A 22,019-nucleotide genomic window follows, 5' to 3' on the forward strand; every position below is an offset into this window, starting at 1 on the left:
CAATTAGAAATTACTCCAGTTACAATTAAAAGTCAAAAAAGGCTAAGAACCGCTCGTCAAGAGTTTTCACTGCCAAAATATGAATTTTGGTTTAAGAACATCACAGATCTGAAAGAACTGTCTTCCCAGAATATTCCAGATGATTTGCTTAGGTTTTTAATTGAAGGGTGTGTTGGATTGAGAAACCTTACCTGTACAGAGGTTAGCCAGGTCTACGAGATTTTTGAGAACTTAGTAAGGAGAAGTTGCTTCTGCTGCTGTTGCATATTAGGCTTCTCCTTCCACACAAAGCAATTCAACATAATATCAGCATTGCTGGCCATGGAAAGAATTGCTGTCACTCTTACAGGGATTAGAGAAAATGCCACCCAATTTGACATTCTATCACAGTGAGAAGTGGAAAGGCATTCATTCATTCATAAGGCAAGATTACTGGCTCTATGGCACTTAAAATCTAATTGTATAAGAAGATATGTATATAGTGAAGTAAGCTAGTAAGCAGAATGACATGCTAGTAAAAGCAATGCAGAAAATAAGAAATATTAACATGTAAGCACTAGAAGAAAAAAATTAAACTATGAATTGCTACATTACTATCAAAATTCAGACACCTATATCTTACTTTTCCATTATACTTTATCAGGAGGAACAATATTATTGCTAGTTAAAATAATTTAACTTCTAGACTAAGATAATTCTGCGCACTTGTGCAAATAGAAATATAAAAGATAAAGCAATTTATGACTGTCTTTAAACAATATTAAAAGTAAACAGTATGTCCTAGAGAGGAAAAATACAATTTTAAAGAATGGGGATTAAAGCTTGTCTCATTTTTTTCAAAGCTGAGTTTTGCACTCCTGTTTCTTATAAAATTGAGATCTATTTTTTTGTCTGTATCAGTTATGAACATTTTTCTGTATGTATTAATTAGATACACTCAGACATATGTACAGTCAAACCGACAATATTCCCAGTAGGTGTGGTCATATATGATGCTCTTGGTGAGTTGAATATATTGGTGCAGGCCTCCTGAAGAATTATATCAAGCCAACCCTTTGACATTTTCCAAGTGGAGAGCACTTCGCAGGGCATGTCACAATTAATTAGATGGGATGGCATTCTATTTTTGCAAATGTTTTGTGTACTTCACTACACAAAGAACTAACTAGCTGATAATGAAAATGCCCTTCAAAGAAGGGCTGAAGGTTGGAGACTAGCTGCACAGAGGAGGAAGAGTCAGTTTCTTATGTCTATACTTTTTTAAAGTTGAAAGTGATTAACAGCAACGATTTTTTAGCTGAAAAGACAATGAACAACTTTCAATACACAGGCCAGAAGAAAGACCACAAAAGGATGTCTAATCAAAATATACAATCAACTTACTAAGAGCAAGTTGTAAATATTTCCCCTTAAAGTACCATCAAAAGTCAAACTTACCTGATCTACTATCCAGAGGTCCAAAATCCAAAGAATATTTCACGACGTGATAGTTATTCCATACATAAAGAAGGTTGTCCCTGGGATTGTAATCCACAGCTGCTATGTACTGGTAGGAATTGGGAAAGGGTACATCCACCAAACTATCCTTACTTTGGTCGGTGTTGTAAATGTAGTCAATCTTATTCCCTGTGGCCTCATTGTCATCATCCTCGTATACAGATTTGACCACATACAGAATCCCACATATCATAAATGCGTTGGAAGCTGACCTTTTATCATATGCAGTATCCCATGTCCCTTCAATCCGTAGGGTGTAAGGGTTCAACTGACTAATGACAATTTTACCATTGTTTTGTTCTGTTGCATAGATTACCCATAGCCCATTCTCATCCACTGCCAGGTCTATGTCAGATTTGCCTCCCCAACGGTAAGGGGAGGTATCATGGTAATTGGCGTTTGCTATGATAGCCTCTCCACTCTTTATCCTAGTCCGCAAATCAAACTTTACTATGTTCCTGGTGCGCTCTTTATTGAAGAACAAAGCTCCGTCATACACTACAAATCCTGTGCCATCCACCCTGTGAGGGAGCTTGTAGGTTGTAGTTGGCCTTCCAGCAATGAAATCATCCTTGGATGAGTACTCAGTCAGGGTATCAGTCCTGTAGGGGGTCCAGGGCATATAATAAATCTTGTCAGAAGCCTGCAGAGGGTCTTTGCACCATGCCCCAGATTGGTGGTCGGACTCAAACAAATGTTCACTCTGGTATACTCCTTTTAGTAGTCCAGGACAAAGAAAAACTGTTGGAAGGGAAAGAGTCAAAATAATAAATGCATTAATTTTAATATTTTGTCATATATTCTTATTTTTCACCAAATGGAATTCAACTCTAACAAGAAATACCCACCACTTAATTATTTTGCTGTATTCTTCTGAGAACATAAAGTAGTCTTCCACATTAATTTTGACATTTGTTCATAATCATTTTGATTTCATTTGCTAAAAAAATTTGGCCTTTTAAAGAGTGGCTGTGCTTTCCTTTGCTTTTTACCTTTCCAAGTGTGTTACAATAATTTTGGATATGCTATATATATAAATGTGACTTATGTCTATGTATTCTATAGACATATAGCAAATATAAATTTTTATATGTGATGGTTTTATATATCTTATTTGGAATTTTTAAAGATGTTGTTTTCATTCTGACACTATTAACTATTCTATACTTATTAAGAAGCATATGAAAATACAACAGTAATCAAAATATAATAATAAGGGAAAAGAAAAGCCCTGTAATACAGGCCACTGAGCCTTCTAGGAAAAAAGCTCTTAAAGCTGCTATAGCACACACAGAGCATGCAACCCACACAATTAAAAATGAGTGATGGATGGATACTGGAAGGAAAAAGAGAAAGGAAGAAAAAGAAAGGAAAGAAGGAATAAAGAAAGAAGAAAAGGTGAAAGGTTACAGAGAAGAACCCAAGATCTAGATTTTAATCAGTTAAAAATGTCCTGTTAAATACAGTAGTATTGGAACTTAAAAACATGTACCTTTTACTGTTACATGAGAAGAACATTAAAAAACAAGATTACTTGCTACAATATTTTGCTGCTCATACTTCAGACTGAAAATGGGCAGGAATTATCTGATTCAGTTGATTTTTAGTATGATTCAGTAGCACATCATATGAGTGGTGGTAAAAAAACAAAACTTGGCTGATTGATCTGTAATGAAGGGGCTAAAAAGCAATGTTTCCCAAAGGGAGGTCCTTGAAGCACCTGTTTTAAGTGATTTAGCCACATATTACACAGAAAGAAACCAGGGATTCCTAGCCATATGTGTTTAAGAAATATCATATTAAACATAATATCAGGATTCTAATAGCTGAGGTACATTAGTGAATCTCCAAGATGGAAGTGGGGAGGGTGAGCAAATTTCACAAACTAATTTGATCATGGAACCCTTTCTACAGAGCCTGATGGGGCGTAATGTTCTGCTGAACCTACTATGGGAAACAGTGCTCCAATATTTTTGCAGAGCAAACACACTGAAAAATAATCATGCAGTCCACTGTTATGTTTGAAATGATTAGAAGTGTATTGGGAGGAGAAATTAGGAAATCACAAGAAATTTGGATGTTGACCCATATTTTAATGATTAAAGTATTATTCTCTTGGTATTAGTGATTAGCTCTTTAACAACAACTATAAACCTACATCCAATGGAAAACAATCTAAGATGAAACTCAGCTAGGGTTTACAGATTATTAAAAAGGAAAGTACATTATTAAAATGCCCAAAGTTTTAATTTTGGAAAAATGAAAAGTTTAGGGGAAAAGTTAACTATCAAAATCTTCCATAGCAAGGATAGAGGGCCATCATCAAATTATACTCAATAATAAAATTGATTATTAGAAGAATTTCTCAGGATTCTAATATGATGTCTATAATTATAAAGGATGGGGAGGTATTATTGTCAAAATTGTATATAAACTTTATGTTAGTTAATAATCAGCCCTTGGTTACTAAAGCAATTTATTTTAAGGTATTTTAGAAAACCATCTCCCCTTTTCCCCTAATAGTTAAAAATTAAAGGAACAGGGGAACCACACCAGAGCTATGGAAAATTATCTAGTATAGAAATAAAAACAAATCTAAAGTAGTTACTATCCAAAACCATCTACCGTTTTTCTAACTGCTTAAATAAAGAGGAATAGAACGCATGGTTGAAAATTTTACACTATTAAACTGTTTTAGGATTAAAAAAATCAAACCAGCACTGGTCAGTACAACAGACTAAAGTGAAGTTGAGCAGCAGAAGTAGTAAATAAATTTTCATAAAATAGATAAGAATTAATAACAAAATTATTTTAACTAGATGTTAAACTGTTAAATAACTTAGCCTATAAATAGTATATAATTTATGAAAGGTATTTAATTACCTTTTTGTTCCACTTCTATTGGAGAGAGAGAAGTAAAGAGAGAAAGGAGAAAAGAGAATAGATTAATGGTACGATATTGGCCAAGCACTTTTTATTCACCTCTTCCAAACTGAAAGTAAATAATTTATTTCACTCATACTTGCTTTATTGAACATTATGTTTTTTAAAAAACCCATTCCTCTATAAAATTATTTTTTAAGAAACAATCACATTATAAGCTTAAAAATACAGTACAAACTTGGAAAAAATAAGGCAAAAGTTAATCAAGCTAAGACTGAATAAACATACCATTCCAAATTATAGACATAGGGAATACAATAGTCATAATAATAACACAAATATTTTCCATTGGAAAGACAGGTTGGTAACCATACATAGAAAGCTTTCAGATAGCTGGGATAGTCTCATTTTTTAAATATTATAGTTTATATCACTATTTAACATAATAGTCTTGCTTTTTACCTATTTCAAGAATTGATCTCTTCAGAAGAAACTACTCTGTAATTCATTTCCTAAGGCCTAATATTTTCTATAACTTGTCAGTATTATGAGAAATGTACTTCATGGGGTGGCACATTAACAGGGAATGCTCTCATTCTGAATAAACATATTTAGAATCCTTATTGAAGAAAGTTCTATTCCTCCCACTCAACGATATTTTATATTATTGTGGAAAAATACTGTCTTTCAGAAAAATCTGTATCCAAAGGTTAATATAAATAATGAGCCACCTCCCCTGGGCTTTTCTGAAATTCTTAAGTGAGTCTTTCAACAAACTCTTAAAAGAATAAATTAGTATCCTCAAACACATTATGGTTATGTATCTTTCAAATTAGATTCCATTATTATTTTAAGATATTGACTAATACAAGTCAGGGAAAATTCAGGGAAATTATAACGTATTCATGAAACTCATCAAGCAGCATCTTCTTTATCTTATAAACATTTGTCTCATTGGAGACAATTTGCCTAGATCACAACAAGAAAAAAAAAAGAATCAATGGGAAAAAAGAGAGAAAGAGTCAGGAAAGAAGGGGTTCATAATGCAAACTTTGAAAAAAAATCACAGATTGCAAGTGATACAAATCTAAGATAATTTCAGTGGAAGGGATAAATTGAGCTACTATGCACAATAAATAAAACTACAGGAAATTTTTAAAACAAGGGAGAAATACCGTTTTGGATAGTTACTTTTAGGTGAGATTTTTGTGCATTGACCTAAGCTCATGTCTTCAATAGCTGGCAAAATCACACTCATTTCTCTCCATTGACTTCTTTTGAAAGCTCAGTGTCACACGTGTTAGAAAACAAAAATGGTATATATGAAAAGTTATGCTTAGGAAGTTGTAAATGGGGTTATCTTTTTAAGATTCCTTATCTCATTAATTTACAAATCTTATCTTTAACAATATTTCTAGGACTCTTAAAAAAACTCTATGATACTCATACTGTTAAAATTTATCATCATCCTCAATTATGGATCTTTATCAAGTAACTGTAGTGTTCACTGGACTATATGCCTCATTATAGGTCAGTTAAAAGCTTTACCTAAGAGATGCACTTCATGCTATGGCTAGATTACTAACAAACCTGAGTTCAGACTGACAACTAGAAGAAGCATAACTAAGCACCTTAAAAATTATTTAATCAGAGGAGCTTCAAGATGGCGGAAACACATCAGAAATACATCTACATGTGGAACAACTCCTACAGAACACCTACTGAACGCTGGCAGAAGACCTCAGACTTCCCAAAAGATAAGAAACTCCCCACGTACCTGGGTAGGGCAAAAGAAAAAAGAAAAAACAGAGACAAAATAGGGATGGGACCTGCACCAGTGGGAGGGAGCCGTGAAGGAGGAAAGGTTTCCACACACTAGAAGCCCCTTCCCGGGTGGAGACTGCAGGTGGTGGAGGGGGGAAGCTTCAGAGCCACGGAGGAGAGCGCAGCAACAGGGGTGCAGAGGGTAAAGCGGAGAGATTCCAGCACAGAGGATTGGTACCGACCAGCACTCACCAGCCAGAGAGGCTTGTCTGCTCACCCGCCGGGGCGGGCAGGGGCTAGGAGCTGAGGCTCAGGCTTCAGAGGTCGGATCGCAGGGAGAAGACCGGGGTTGGCTGCGTGAACACAGCTTGAGGGGACTAGTGCACCACGGCTAGCTGGGAGTGTGTCCGGGAAAAGGTCTGGACCTGCCGAAGAGGCAAGAGACTTTTTCTTGCCTCTTTGTTTCCTGGTGCACAAGGAGAGGGGATTAAGAGTGCTGCCTAAAGGAGCTCCAGAGACGAGCGCGAGCCGTGGCTATCAGCGCGGACACCAGAGACGGGCATGGGATGCTAAGGCTGCTGCTGCAGCCAACAAGAAGCCTGTGTGCAAGCACAGTTCACTATCCACACCTCCCCTCTTGGGAGGCTGTGCAGCCCACCACCTCCAGGGTCCCGTGATCCAAGGACAACTTCCCCGGGAGAACACATGGCATGCCTCAGGCTGGTGCAACATCATGCCGGCCTCTGCCGCCACAGGCTCGCCCCACACTCCGTACCCCTCCCTCCCCGCTGGCCTGAATGAGCCATAGCCCCCGAATCAGCTGCTACTTTAACCCCATCCTGTCTGAGGGAAGAACAGACCCCCCTCAGGCGACCTACACTTAGAGGCAGGGCCAAATCCAAAACTGAACTGCAGGAGCTGTGTGAACAAAGAAGAGAAAGGGAAATCTCTCCCAGCAGCCACAGGAGTAGCAGATTAAATCTCCACAATCAACTTGATGTACCCTGCACCTCTGGAATACCTGAAGAGACAATGAATAATCCAAAATTGAGGAGGTGGACTTTGGGAGCAACGATATATATACTTTTTACCCTTTTTCTCTTTTTGTGAGTGTATATGTGTATGCTTCCATGTGTGATTTTGTCTGTATAGCTTTGCTTTTTACCATTTGTCCAAGGGTTCTGTCTGTCCTTTTGTTTTGTTGTTGTTGTTATGTTTTTTCTTTTTTTTTAGAATAGTTTTTAGCGCTTCTTATCATTGGTGGATTTGTTGTTTGGTTTCGTTGCTCTCTTCTTTCTTTCTTTCCTTTTTTTATTACTTTTTAAACTTTTTTAAATAATTATTTTTTATTTTAATAAATATTTTATTTTATTTCATTTTATTTTATTTTATCTTTTTCTTTCTTTCCTTGTTTTTTTCTCCCTTTTATTCTGAACTGTGTGGACGACAGGCTGATGGTGCTCCACCTAGGCATCAGGGCTGTGCCGCTGAGGTGGGAGACCGAAGTTCAGGACATTGGTCCACCAGAGTCCTCACAGATCCATTTAATATCAAATGGTGAAAATCTCCCAGAGATCTCCATCTCAACGTCAAGACCCAGCTCTACTCAATGACCAGCAAGCCATAGTGCTGGACACCCTATGCCAAACAACTAGCAAGACAGGAACACAACCCCACCCATTAGCAGAAAGGCTGCCGAAAATCATAATAAGGTCACAGGCACCCCAAAACACATCACCAGATGTGGAACTGCCCACCAGAAAGATAACATCCAGTCTCATCCACCAGAACACAGGCACCAGTCCTCTCCACCAGGAAGCCTACATAAGCCACTAAACCAACATTAGCCACTGGGGGCAGACACCAAAAAAAAAAAACAGGAACTACGAACCTGCAGCCTGAAAAAAGGAGACCCCAAACACAGTAAGCTAAGCAAAATGAGAAGACAGAGAAAAACAGCAGATGAAGGAGCAAGGTAAAAACACACCAGACCTAACAAATGAAGAGGAAATAGGCAGTCTACCTGAAAAAGAATTCAGAATAATGATAGTAAAGATGAACCAAAATCTTGGAAATAGAATGGAGAAAATGCAAGAAACGTTTCACAAGGAACTAAAAGAACTAAAGAGCAAACAAACAGTGATGAACAACACAATAAATGAAATTAAAACTTCTCTAGAAGGAATCAATAGCAGAATACCTGAGGCAGAAGAACGGATAAGTGACCCGGAATATAAAATACTGGAAATAACGACTGCAGAGCAGAATAAAGAAAAAAGAATGAAAAGAACTGAGGACAGTCTCAGAGACCTCTGGGACAACATGAAACGCACCAACATTCGAATTATAGGGGTCCCAGAAGAAGAAGAGAAAAAGAAAGGGACTGAGAAAATATTTGAAGAGATTATAGTTGAAAACTTCCCTAATATGGGAAAGGAAATAGTTAATCAAGTCCTGGAAGCACAGAGAGTCCCATACAGGATAAACCCAAGGAGGAACACGCCAAGACACATATTAATCAAACTGTCAAAAATTAAATATAAGGAAAACATATTAAAGGCAGCAAGGGAAAAACAACAAATAACACACAAGGGAATCCCCATAAGGTTAACATCTGATCTTTCAGCAGAAACTCTGCAAGCCAGAAGGGAGTGGCAGGATATACTTAAAGTCATGAAGGAGAAAAACCTACAACCAAGATCACTCTACCCAGCAAGGATCTCATTCAGATTCGATGGAGAAATTAAAACCTTTACAGACAAGCAAAAGCTGAGAGAGTTCAGCACCACCAAACCAGCTTTACAACAAATGCTAAAGGAACTTCTCTAGGCAAGAAACACAAGAGAAGGAAAACACCTACAATAACGAACCCAAAACATTTAAGAAAATGGGAATAGGAACATACATATCGATAATTACCTTGAATGTAAATGGATTAAATGCTCCCACCAAAAGACACAGGCTGGCTGAATGGATACAAAAACAAGACCCATATATATGCTGTCTACAAGAGACCCACTTCAGACCTAGAGACACATACAGACTGAATGTGAGGGGATGGAAAAAGATATTCCATGCAAATGGAAATCAAAAGAAAGCTGGAGTAGCAATTCTCATATCAGACAAAATAGACTTTAAAATAAAGACTATTACAAGAGACAAAGAAGGACACTATATAATGATCAAGGGATCGATCCAAGAGGAAGGTATAACAATTGTAAATATTTATGCACCCAACATAGGAGCACCTCAATACATAAGGCAAATACTAACAGCCATAAAAGGGGAAATCGACAGCAACACAATCATAGTAGGGGACTTTAACACCCCACTTTCACCAATGGACAGATCATCCAAAATGAAAATAAATAAGGAAACACAAGCTTTAAATGATACATTAAACAAGATGGACTTAATTGATATTTATAGGACATTCCACCCAAAAACAACAGAATACACATTTTTCTCAAGTGCTCATGGAACATTCTCCAGGATAGATCATATCTTGGGTAACAAATCAAGCCTTGGTAAATTTAAGAAAATTGAAATCATATCAAGTATCTTTTCGAACCACAACGTTATGAGACTAGATATCAATTACAGGAAAAAAGTCTGTAAAAAATACAAACACATGGAGGCTAAACAATTCACTACTTAATAACCAAGAGATCACTGAAGAAATCAAAGAGGATATCAAAATATACCTAGAAACAAATGACAGTGAAAACACAACGACCCAAAACCTATGGGATGCAGCAAAAGCAGTTCTGAGAGGGAAGTTTACAGCAATACAGTCCTACCTCAAGAAACAAGAAACATCTCAAATAAACAATCTAACATTACACCTAAAGCAATTAGAGAAAGAAAAACAAAAAAAAATCCCAAAGTTAGCAGAAGGACAAAAATCATAAAGATCAGATCAGAAATAAATGAAAAAGAAATGAAGGAAGCAATAGCAAAGATCAATAAAACTAAAAGCTGGTTCTTTGAGAAGATAAAGAAAATTATGAACCATTAGCCAGACTCATCAAGAAAAAAAGCGAGAAGACTCAAATCAATAGAATTAGAAATGAAAAAGGAGAATAACAACTGACACTGCAGAAATACAAAGGATCGTGAGAGATTACTACAAGCAACTATATGCCAAAAAAATGGACAACCTGGAAGAAATGGACAAGTTCTTAGAAATGCACAACCTTCTGAGACTGAACCAGGAAGAAATAGAAAATACAAACAGACCAATCACAAGCACTAAAATAGAAACTGTGATTAAAAATCTTCCAACAGACAAAAGCCCAGGACCAGATGGCTTCACAGGCGAATTCTATCAAATATTTAGAGAAGAGCTGACACCTATCCTTCTCAAACTCTTCCAAAATATAGCAGAGGGAGTAACACTCCCAAACTCATTCTACGAGGCCACCATCACCCTGATACCAAAACTAGAGAAAGATGTCACAAAGAAAGAAAACTACAGGCCAATATCACTGATGAACATAGATGCAAATATCCTCAACAAAATACTAGCAAACAGAATCCAACAGCACATTAAAAGGATCATACACCATGATCAAATGGGGTTTATCCCAGGAACGCAAGGATTCTTCAATATATGCAAGTCAATCCATGTGATACACCATATTAACAAATTGAAGGAGAAAATCCATATGATCATCTCAATAGATGCAGACAAAGCTTCTGACAAAATTCAACACCCATTTATGATAAAAACCCTTCAGAAAGTAGGCTTAGAGGGAACTTACCGCAACAAAATAAAGGCCATATATGGCAAACCCACAGCCAACATCATCCTCAATGGTGAAAAACTGAAACCATTTCCTCTAAGATCAGGAAGAAGACAGGGTTGCCCACTCTCACCACTATTATTCAACATAGTTTTGGAAGGTTTAGCCACAGCAATCAGAGAAGAAAAAGAAATAAAAGGAATCCAAATCGGAAAAGAAGAAGTAAAGATGTCACTGTTTGCAGACGACATGATACTATACATAGAGAATCCTAAAGATGCTACCGGAAAACTACTAGAGCTAATCAATGAATTTGCTAAAGTAGCAGGATACAAAATTAATGCACATAAATCTCTTGCATTCCTCTACACTAATGATGAAAAATCTGAAAGTGAAATTAAGAAAACACTCCCATTTACCATTGCAACAAAAAGAATAAAATACCTAGGAATAAACCTACCTAAGGAGACAGAAGACCTAAATGCAGAAAATTATGAGACAATGATGAAAGAAATTAAAGATGACACAAATAGATGGAGAGATATACTATATTCCTGGATTGGAAGAATTAACATTGTGAAAATGACTATACTACCTAAGGCAACCTACAGATTCAACGCAATCTCTATCAAACTACCACTGGCATTTTTCACAGAACTAGAACAAAAAATTTCACAATTTGTATGGAAACACAAATCACCCCGAATAGCCAAAGCAATCTTGAGAAAGAAAAAACGGAGCTGGAGGAGTCAGGCTCGCTGACTTCAGACTAAACTACAAAGCTACAGTAATCAAGTCAGTATGGTACTGGCACAAAAATAGAAATATAGATCAACTGAACAGGATAGAAAGCCCAGAGTTAAACCGATGCACATATGGTCACCTTATCTTTGATAAAGGAGGCAAGAATATACAATGGAGAAAAGACACCCTCTTCAATAAGTGGTGCTGGGAAAACTGGACAGCTACATGTAAAAGAATGAAATGAGAACACTCCCTAACACCATACACAAAAATAAACTCAAAATGGAATAAAGATCTAAATCTTAGGCCAGACACTATAAGACTCTTAGAGGAAAACATAGGTAGAACACTCTATGACATAAATCACAGCAAGATCCTTTTTGATCCACCTCCTAGAGAAATGGAATCAAAAACAAAAATAAACAATGGGACCTAATGAAACTTAAAAGCTTTTGTACAGCAAAGGAAACCATAAACAAGACGAAAAGACAACCCTCAGAATGGGAGAAAATATTAGCAAATGAAGCAACTGACAAAGGATTAATCTCCAAAATATACAAGCAGCTCATGCAACTCAATATCAAAAAAACAAACAACCCAATCCAAAAATGGGCAGAAGACCTAAATAGGCATTTCTCCAAAGAAGATATACAGATTGCCAACAAACAGATGAAAGAATGCTCAACATCATTAATCATTAGAGAAATTCAAATCAAAACTACGAGATATCACCTCACACTGGTCAGAATGGCCATCATCAAAAAAATCTACAAACAATAAATGCTGGAGAGGGTGTGCAGAAAAGGGAACCCTCTTGCACTGTTGGTGGGAATGTAAATTGATACAGCCACTATGGAGAACAGTATGGAGGTTCCTGAAAAAACTAAAAATAGAACTACCATATGACCCAGCAATCCCGCTACTGGGCATATACCCTGAGAAAACCATAATTCAAAAAGAGTCATGTACCACAATGTTCATTGCAGATCTATTTACAATAGCCAGGTCATGGAAGCAACCTAAGTGTCCATCGACAAATGAATGGATAAAGAAGATGTGGCACATACATACAATGGAATATTACTCAGCCATAACAAGACACAATATTGAGTTATTTGTAGTAAGGTGGATGGACCTAGAGTCTGTCATACAGAGTGAAGTAAGTCATAAAGAGAAAAACAAATACTGTATGCTAACACATATATATGGAATCTAAAACAAAAAACAAAAAAATGGTTCTGAAGAACCTAGGGGAAGGACAGGAATAAAGACACACACGTAGAGAATGGACTTGAGGACACGGGGAGGGGGAAGGGTAAGCTGGGACGAAATGAGAGAGTGTCATGGACATATATACACTACCAAATGTAAAATAGATAGCTAGTGGGAAGCAGCTGCACAGCACTGGGAGATCTGCTCAGTGCTTTGTGACCACCTGGAGGGGTGGTATAGGGAGGGTGGGAGGGAGGGAGATGCAAGAGGGAAGCGATATGGGGATATATGTATATGTATAACTGATTCACTTTGTTATAAAGCAGAAACTAACACACCATTGTAAAGCAATTATACTCCAATAAAGATGTTAAAAAAATTATTTAATCAAAAGCCAACTGTTAAAAAAAGTAACATAAAAGATTATACTAATGCCCATGAAAATAATGAATTAAATGTGATTTCAAAAGTGCAAAAAAAATTTTTTTTAATGAATAGTCTCAAAAGTTTGGACTTGAGGCCCATTTTACAATGAAGTTGGGAGTGGAATCTTACACTAAAGCTCACATTTTTCAATCACTAGCCTATAAAGGGATTTCTAGAACTAATTTTGTTCCTTGAAATAGCTGTAACTGTATATCCTTTGGATTATATATGAAGGTATATATATTCTACAACATAAAATGTACACTCACACAACTTTAGTCTTATTCCACATAAAATTCTTCAACTTAGATTGCAATTGCCCTACCTTCTTGGTGATTAGTATTTCTCTCTCCAACAAATACTTAATGAGGAAGACGGCATATATGGTAAAAAGTATTGATAAGATATTTATTATAGTGTATAAATACTATCTTACAATTTAATGGACATTTTTATTTTTCAAACAACTTTTACCTCTTTTTTTCTCAAGTGTCATTAGGTAAAATTTAACTTTTAATTCTCTGGTCCTGGTCTAATGTGAAGAAATTGGCATGAACTGTAGCATAAGTAAAGTGTGCCTCTGGTACTGCTGGTGACTCAAAATTAAGATTTATTAGGCAGTTGTACTTTGGAGAAAATTATTATGGTCTTGCCTATGTCATGACTGGCTGTAGCCCATTCATCATTTATTGGCTAGTTTTAAGACTAAAGTAAAATATCCTATAATTTTAGTTGAAGTAAGTACACACAAATCATACTCCCATAACAAAAACTGGCAAGGCAAACATGATTCGAAACTGAAAAGCTTAGTAACATTTAGGACTGGCCAGTGATTGTCCATCATCTAATTCTGATTCTAGAAGCTTCCCTCACCTGAAAAAAAAACAAAAAACATGCAAACAAACAAATTGCCTGCATACAGAAAACATGCTTACCACTGTATCCTTCACAAGCTCACAATGCCTGGCACATAATACATACCTGATGAACAGCTATTGAATTAATACAAAATCCACATAGAGGTGATTAATTCTGCTTCTCGATATTTTAAGCTTGTAGTAAAAAGAAAAACGTGGCAAAAGAGAATCTGGACTTGTTATATAGATTCATACATGCAATGCATATCTGCATGATGTCTTTGAATATTTTAACGGATGGGGAGGAAAGTAAAATTTATAAGCAGTTTGTTTCTTCAACTCATTAAATGTAAAACCAGACCAAAAAAAAAAGGCAAAGAAGAAAAAGTATATGAATGGTTCTGAGGGTTATATTGGCAAGAAAAATTTGTTGCTATAAAACAGCCTGTGACAATCTAAAAACACAAGTGGAAAATACTCCCTTTACTCCTCTCTGTTATGAGACCATAAATAAATGAATTGTATGATGACAACTCTGCTAGGCCTTCTTCAGGACCTCTTGTCTTCAGCCTGGTCCGATATCCTGAATTCCACATTATAGCTGCCGTTGTTCATGTCCAAACTTCCTTGGAACTAGTTTCTCTCCTTTTCTCTCTTCACTTTAAACCCCCAAACTATTTTTATTGTCCATTCAACCTCCATAAATATATTTATCTATTTCCTCAAAGTGATTTCCTTGTTGTCCTTTGTCCCCCTTAACGTCTCAAGCTATATCCTGTGGTTAGAGTAAATGACAAATTCAGACTAAGGGTAATTGTATTCTGTATAAAAGGAAGAAACAGGAAAAAAAAAAGAATAGTAAATTTTCCCTTCATTCCCCAACAGTTCATAAAATAGATATAATATAGTCATGTTATTGTTTAGAAAAATAAGATGTTATTAGTTCTATATTAGTTCTGTCCATATTTGTACTATATGCAATACTTTTGAATTGTGTTCCTTAATTAGAAAAGGTATAGATGAGAGAGCATATGCATGCATTGCCAAGTTTTTTCAAGTTGTATTGCAAATTACAGAGAAATAAAATTGTTGCACGCCAAAAATTGTTAGAACTAAATTGCTACAACTAAGAACTATGAAATTGTCTCTAATTCTAATGTAGCTTAAAATTTCTTTTCTTTTAAACTGCAAGTCATACAACACATTTTCTATCTATGATTTAAAGGTTCCAAATGAGTAGAACGTTATAATACAATGATGCCTCTGGATCTCTGTAATATATAAATAAAAAGATACTTATGAGTAGCATAGGATAGTAATGAAATATTAAATAATTTATAAACAAATATTTTTATCATTGAAATGTAGTAGTATTTTGAACAGAATTATTTTCTTGGTTACATTTGGCTTAGACTATTAAAATACATTTGGGTACACTTATCACAGGCCAGTTGGGCAGTTAAGGAGATGGCAGAAAGGCTAACTAAGTAAGTAATAAACAAATCAGTCTTTGATGAAAATTTGCCAGTGCATTATCTACAAACAAAATCATCTATAAGTGGATAACCAGAAGTTCACAATAATATTTTATATCAGTATAGTACTTTCTAAGTAAACAAAATGTTTTCATATAATTCACTTGTTTTAATTCTTTAAACAACACTGTGATATGGTGCTAGTTACTACCATATCAGAGAAAAGTCAACTGAAACTCAAAAGGATTTGACCAAGGTCAACACTGGTAGGTGGCAGAGTCCTGTCATTTGTCTAATATCATACACTGGTTCTCACAACATGTAAACTCAGTGAAACACAGTTTGTTGCGTTCTTGCTCTCCATTTTCTTTCTGTCACCAAATCCAAGCAGGAGTGTACTTTAGAGGAGAAAAATAACATAAATGGAAACTCCCTAAGGTCAGGCACTGTGTCTGTTATAAAAACTAACATTAATTAAGTATGTACCACATGCCACATATTGCATATGATACTAATTTAATCATCTTACAACAACCCTATGAGGTAGATATTCTCATTATCTTAACTTTTCAAATGACAAAACAGGCACAAAGATGCATGGATCTTTTGTTAATAAGTAGCAGAGCTGGAATTCAAATCCAAGTTTTGATCTTATTCATCACTGCATCTTCAATGCCCAGCACACAGAAAGAGCTCAATTAATATTTCTTACGCCTCTATGCAATGATGAATTGCGCTGTGGTATTTTCAAAGAAAGGAACTGAATGTCATACTTTTCAGTGCTATCAAGCCTGAGAATGGTGATGCAAAGCATATCTCCAGAGAAGATAAAATAATAGAAAAAATGGGTTCCTCATTTCTTGGCCAAGGAAACGAGATATTTCTTATCACCAGAAACAAACCAGTTCTGAATACCTCATGTCCTGTTAATTATTATTCTGAAGCAGAGAAAATTCTCTCTTCTTCCATTTCACATCCACCAAGAAAATACAGAAGCACTTTAATAAACAGAAATAAAAAGATCTATGAAGTTCATTAATTTTTTGGTATATTACATATCAAAAATTCTGACAGACATCTGTCTCTTTCAGTGAACAAAGTGCTAATCCTTTATTTAATGAAAGACAAAGGTAATCTCTGCAGCTCAGCTTCTAAATTATGTTTTTCAAATGATACCCATGCATCAGTGAAAAAAGTGCCACTCAAGCACCTTGTATTACAATGGCTTTATATAATGTGTTTCCAAAATTATCACCTCCTAATGAATTTCATCCTGGAGTGTGTAGATTGAAAATGTCAATAATTCATAAAATGCTTTTACTAGCCCCATTATAATTTAAGCACTTCAATACAATATCTATAGATGCTGCAGAAAATGAGACTGCCTTTTATTTTGTATTAACTTTCCATTCCACTGATGTATCTGTAAAATCTTTCAAACTGTTAATTTAGCCTTTTAAAATAAAATGGTGCTATTAGTTGACTCCTTTGTGAATCTACTGGTAATAGCTTCTAGTGAAAATAGTAATTTTCAAAGTTATTATTGGTAACAGTTAAAGTCAACATCACATTTGGTTCATCTAGGATGTACCCTTGTCATAATGATTTGTCACCACTATGTAAAAACCATGTGGCATTTAGAGTTGCTAAATAAAAAACAAAGGCAGAGTCCCCTCAGAGAGTACTAGACTATATATGCATATTTATATATTAGATCCACTGACTGCATTTGTTATGTGTGAGGCCCTCAGAGCTGTGAATACAGAGATAACTAATAACAATCATAATACCTAACAGTTACTGAACATATACTATGTGAATAGTCATCCAGTAGATCATTTTCTTTAATCCTCAAAGAAACTGGATTTGCTGGTACTATTATGAATATGTTACAAGGGAGGAACTGATCTCTGCCTTAGGGAAGCTTATAATAAGTGGTGATTTTCAGTATACTTGTTTACCAACAAAAAGTTCCTTTTAAATGCTTTCAAAGGAGCTAGTATAAAAAGATTAAAAATAGACAAGAATAGAAGTGAAAGGCAGAGAAAGGGAGAATTGTTAAGAGAAGCTGAAGTTAGAAACACAAAGAATAACAGTTTGACTACCATCAAATTTCTTGTGGAAAATGTTATCCATTTGCTCTTGAGAAATATATTTTTGACTGATGCCTATTACTAGGTTCTATGGATCCAGCTCTGCATATCTAAAAAAATAAAATACTCAAAATGAATCTAAATCAAGTCCCAGATAGTTAGTAAATACCTTATAATTAATGTTCCCAGGGTTCTAGGTCAGAAAGTTCTTTTTAGATATCTAGCCCCAGCCAGTATTTTACAAATTAGAAAAATGAAGCCAGAGAATTAAGATAATAGCCCCAAATCAGTTTAATTTTTGAATTATGGTTTTAATAGTATTAAAAACAAATTATTAAGTAATGTGAATATTTTGAGTCACTTAACAACTTTATGCATTGTGAGGGCAGAAATGGCTATCCTAATTTTATTGATGAGAAAAACCAGAAGCTGAAAGAAGTCAAGTTACTTTACTTTTGACTAAACATTATTCTGTCAGTCTTCACCAGAGCTCTTAAGATCCTGTGAATTATTCTTGGAGCTGAAAATTTTTATCATCACTTGGTACAAGAGAAAGGGACAACAAAACCCACAGTGACATTCAGTACGGAAAAAAAGAAAACAACATTTTGAGGAATAGCTTAGGAATCTGAGGAGCTACTACGTACTAGGGTACTTTGTAGAACTCTTCCAAATATCCCAACCAACTTGAACTAGATTCACTAGCCAAAGAGCAGAAAATATTTTGTATTCAGTAATAGCATAGATAATAATAACCAGATTAATAATATAAATATGAGTTTTGGAACTATAAACAAAAAACAAACAAAATTAATCCCAGAATTCATTAGTAGAAAATATACACCAAAAATATCATATACATGTCAATCGAATCTCTTGAAAGTAGATTTAAGATCCTTACTTATGTAGATTTTGGCATTTGATAAAGTTAAGATGCTAATACCAATTCATCTGAATAAATTTCAGGTCTTTAGATTCATTGCTATAAATTTCCAAAAATGTGTTCTTTTTCTTTAAAATTTTTATTGGCATATAGTTGATTTGCAATGTTGTGTTAGTTTCAGGTGTACAGCAAAGTCAATCAGTTATACATATTCATATATCCACTCTTTTTTAGATTATTTTCCCCTATAGGACATTATAGATTATTGAGTAGAGTTCCCTTTACTATAGAGTAGTTCATTATTAGTTATCTATTTTATTTTATTTTATTTTATTTTTTTAGTTATCTATTTTATATGTAGTAGTGTGTATATATCAATCCCAATCTCCCAATTTATCCCTCCCCCTCTTACCCCCTGGTGACCATAAGTTTGTTTTCTACATCTGTAACTCTATTTCTGTTTTGTACGTAAGTTCATTTGTACCTTTTTATTTTTTAAGATTCCACATATAAGCAATATCATATGATATTTATCTTTCTCTGGCTGACTTACTTCACTCAGTATCACAATCTCTAGATCATGTTGCTGTAAATGCCATTATTTCGGTTTTCTTTTTCTTAATGGCTGAGTAATATTCCATTGTATATATGTACCACATCTTCTTTATCCATTCCTCTGTCAATGGATATTTAGGCTGCTTCCATGTCCTGGCTATTGCAAATAGTGCTGCAATGAACATTGGGGTGCATGTATCTTTTCGAATTATGATTTTCTCTGGATATATGCCTAGGAGTGGAATTGCTAGATCATATGGTATCTCTATTTTTAGTTTTTAAGGAACCTCCATACTGTTCTCCATAGTGGCTGTACCAATTTACATTCCCACCAACAGTGTAGGAGGGTTCCCTTTTCTCCACACCGTTTTCAGCATTTATTGTTTGTAGATTTTTTGATGATGGCCATTCTGAAGTGTGTGAGGTGATACCTCATTGTAAGTTTGATTTGCATTTCTCTAATAATTAGTGATGTTGAGCATTTTTTCATGTGCTTTTTAGCCATCTGTATGTCTTCTTTGGAGAAATGCCTATGTAGATCTTCTGCCCATTTTTTGATTGGGTTATTTGTTTTTTTGATATTGAACTGCATGAGCTGTTTGTATGTTTTGCATCACATCAAAAAGAATAAAATACCTATGAATAAACTTATCTAAGGAGGCAAAAGACCTGTACTCAGAAAACTATAAGACACTGATGAAAGAAATCAAAGATGACACAAACAGAGAGATATACCATGTTCTTGGATTGGAAGAATCGATATTATGAAAATGACTATCCTACCCAAAGCAATCTACAGATTCATTGCAATCCCTATCAAATTACCAATGGCATCTTTCACAGAATTAGAACAAAAAATCTTACAATTTGCATGGAAATGCAAAAGACCACAAATAGGCAAAACAATCTTGAGAAGGAAAAACAGAGCTGGAGGAATCAGGCTCCTTGACTTCAGACTATACTACAAAGCCACAGTCATCAAAACTAGTACAGGCACAAAAACAGAAATATAGATCAGTGGAACAGGATAGAAAGCCCAGAGATAAACCCACACACCTATGGTCACCTAATCTACGACAAAGGAGGCAAGAATATACAATGAGGAAAAGACAGCCTCTTCAGTAAGTGGTGCTGGGAAAACTGGACAGCTACATGTAAACAGATGAAATAAGAACACTCCCTAACACTATACACAAAAATAAACTCAAAATGGATTAAAGATCTAAATGTAAGGCCAGATACTGTAAAACCCTTAGAGGAAAACACATGCAGAACAATCTTTGACATAAATTGCAGCAAGATCTTTTTCGATCCACCTCCTAGAGTAATGAAAATAAAAACAAAAATAAACAAATGGGACCTAATGAAACTTAAAAGCTTTTGCACAGCAAAGGAAACCATAAACAAAATGAAAAGACAACCCTCAGAATGGGAGAAAATATTTGCAAATGAAGCAACTAACAAGGGATTAATCTCCAAAAATGTGTTCTTTATAACATTTTTCTAATTTTGTGTCTTACTAATTCTACATGCTAACCATATTCTTCACAGTGGTTTATTCATTTTACTTCATATACTCCACACCTATATTTATTTTTCAACTGTTACTCACTCTGTAGCCCCTACTTAGAATGCCTCACCCCTTATATCCCAGTTAAGCCAAACCCTATCTTTAGGTTCTAAATTATTCCTTCATGAACACTACTTTATTTTCCAGCTCCATAATGAATAACTGCATAATTCCAACATAGTTTATGGAGGAGGGGGGTTTCCACAATGTCCCAGTCCAGAGACTGGCAAACTTTCTGCAAATGGCCAGATAGTAAATAATTTAGGTTTTGTGAGCCACATACAAGCTGTGTCACACAGTTGTCTTCTTCTCTCTCTTTTTTTAAACAACTCTTTAAGAATGTAAAAGAGGGCTTCCCTGGTGGCGCAGTGGCTGAGAATCTGCCTGCTAATGCAGGGGACACGGGTTCGAGCCCTGGTCTGGGAAGATCCCACATGCCGCAGAGCAACTGGGCCCGTGAGCCACAATTACTGAGCCTGCGCGTCTGGAGCCTGTGCTCCGCAACAAGAGAGGCCGCAATAGTGAGAGGCCCGTGCACCGTGATGAAGAGTGGCCCCCGCTTGCTGCAACTAGAGAAAGCCCTCGCATAGAAACGAAGACCCAACACAGCCAAAAATAAATAAATAAATAAATAATTAATTTAAAAAAAAAAAAAGAATGTAAAAGATATTCTTAGTTCATGGGCCAATACATAAACAACCCACTAGATGTTTATCTCTTGGCCATAGTTTGCTAATATCTATTCTAGTTAATTTCATTTATATGGTCTCATTTACTATTCTCCTGGCCCTTGGTATTTTAACCTTCTATCCTTCTTCTGGAAGCACAGTTGACCCTTGAACAATGTGAGTTTGAACTGTGCAGGTCCACTTATACACAGATATATTTCAATAGTAAATACTACAGTACTACATGGTCCATGGTTAGTTGAATCAGTGGATACGGAGGATCAACTATAAGTTATACTCAGAGTAACCCTTAAGTTGTTCAAGGATCAACTGTACTGAGAGGTTCTTGAAGGCAAGGAACTCTGTATCATTCACTCAGGCATTATAAGGTTCTATCTTAATGTCTTGTTATAACTGCTGGTCAATAAATGTTGGCACTGACATGCTTTTAAAATCACAGGCAAATGGCTCCAAATATGAACTTGGTATGATTTATTTCATAATGTGAACAAAAGAGAAGGGGACAAATCTTACAGATGGCAAAGTACTTTTGCTAAACAGGCACATAAAATCCCGCTTAGGTACTACTTCTTATCTCCCTATAATGGAGTCCATTGTAACTCTCACTATCTACTTAAACAACTGTA

General features: G+C 35.5%; 1 protein-coding gene across 16 annotated transcripts in view; it reads right to left on the bottom strand.

The window, feature by feature from the left end:
- The window catches only part of ADGRL3 (adhesion G protein-coupled receptor L3), an 859,984-nt gene that overhangs the window by 318,326 nt on the left and 519,639 nt on the right, over nucleotides 1–22,019 (bottom strand). For 15 of the 16 annotated variants that reach the window (XM_082463707.1, XM_082463718.1, XM_082463716.1 and 12 more), the window contains one exon: nucleotides 1,438–2,238. In XM_082463707.1, coding sequence (XP_082319833.1) covers nucleotides 1,438–2,238 — 801 coding nt within the window. Of the gene's footprint in view, nucleotides 1–1,437; nucleotides 2,239–4,380; nucleotides 4,389–22,019 lie in introns of those variants that run through there. The other variant, XM_082463722.1, reaches the window with a different exon arrangement.

Source organism: Balaenoptera physalus (assembly GCF_965194825.1).
Source record: "Balaenoptera physalus genome assembly, chromosome: 5".
Taxonomy (NCBI): domain Eukaryota; kingdom Metazoa; phylum Chordata; class Mammalia; order Artiodactyla; family Balaenopteridae; genus Balaenoptera; species Balaenoptera physalus.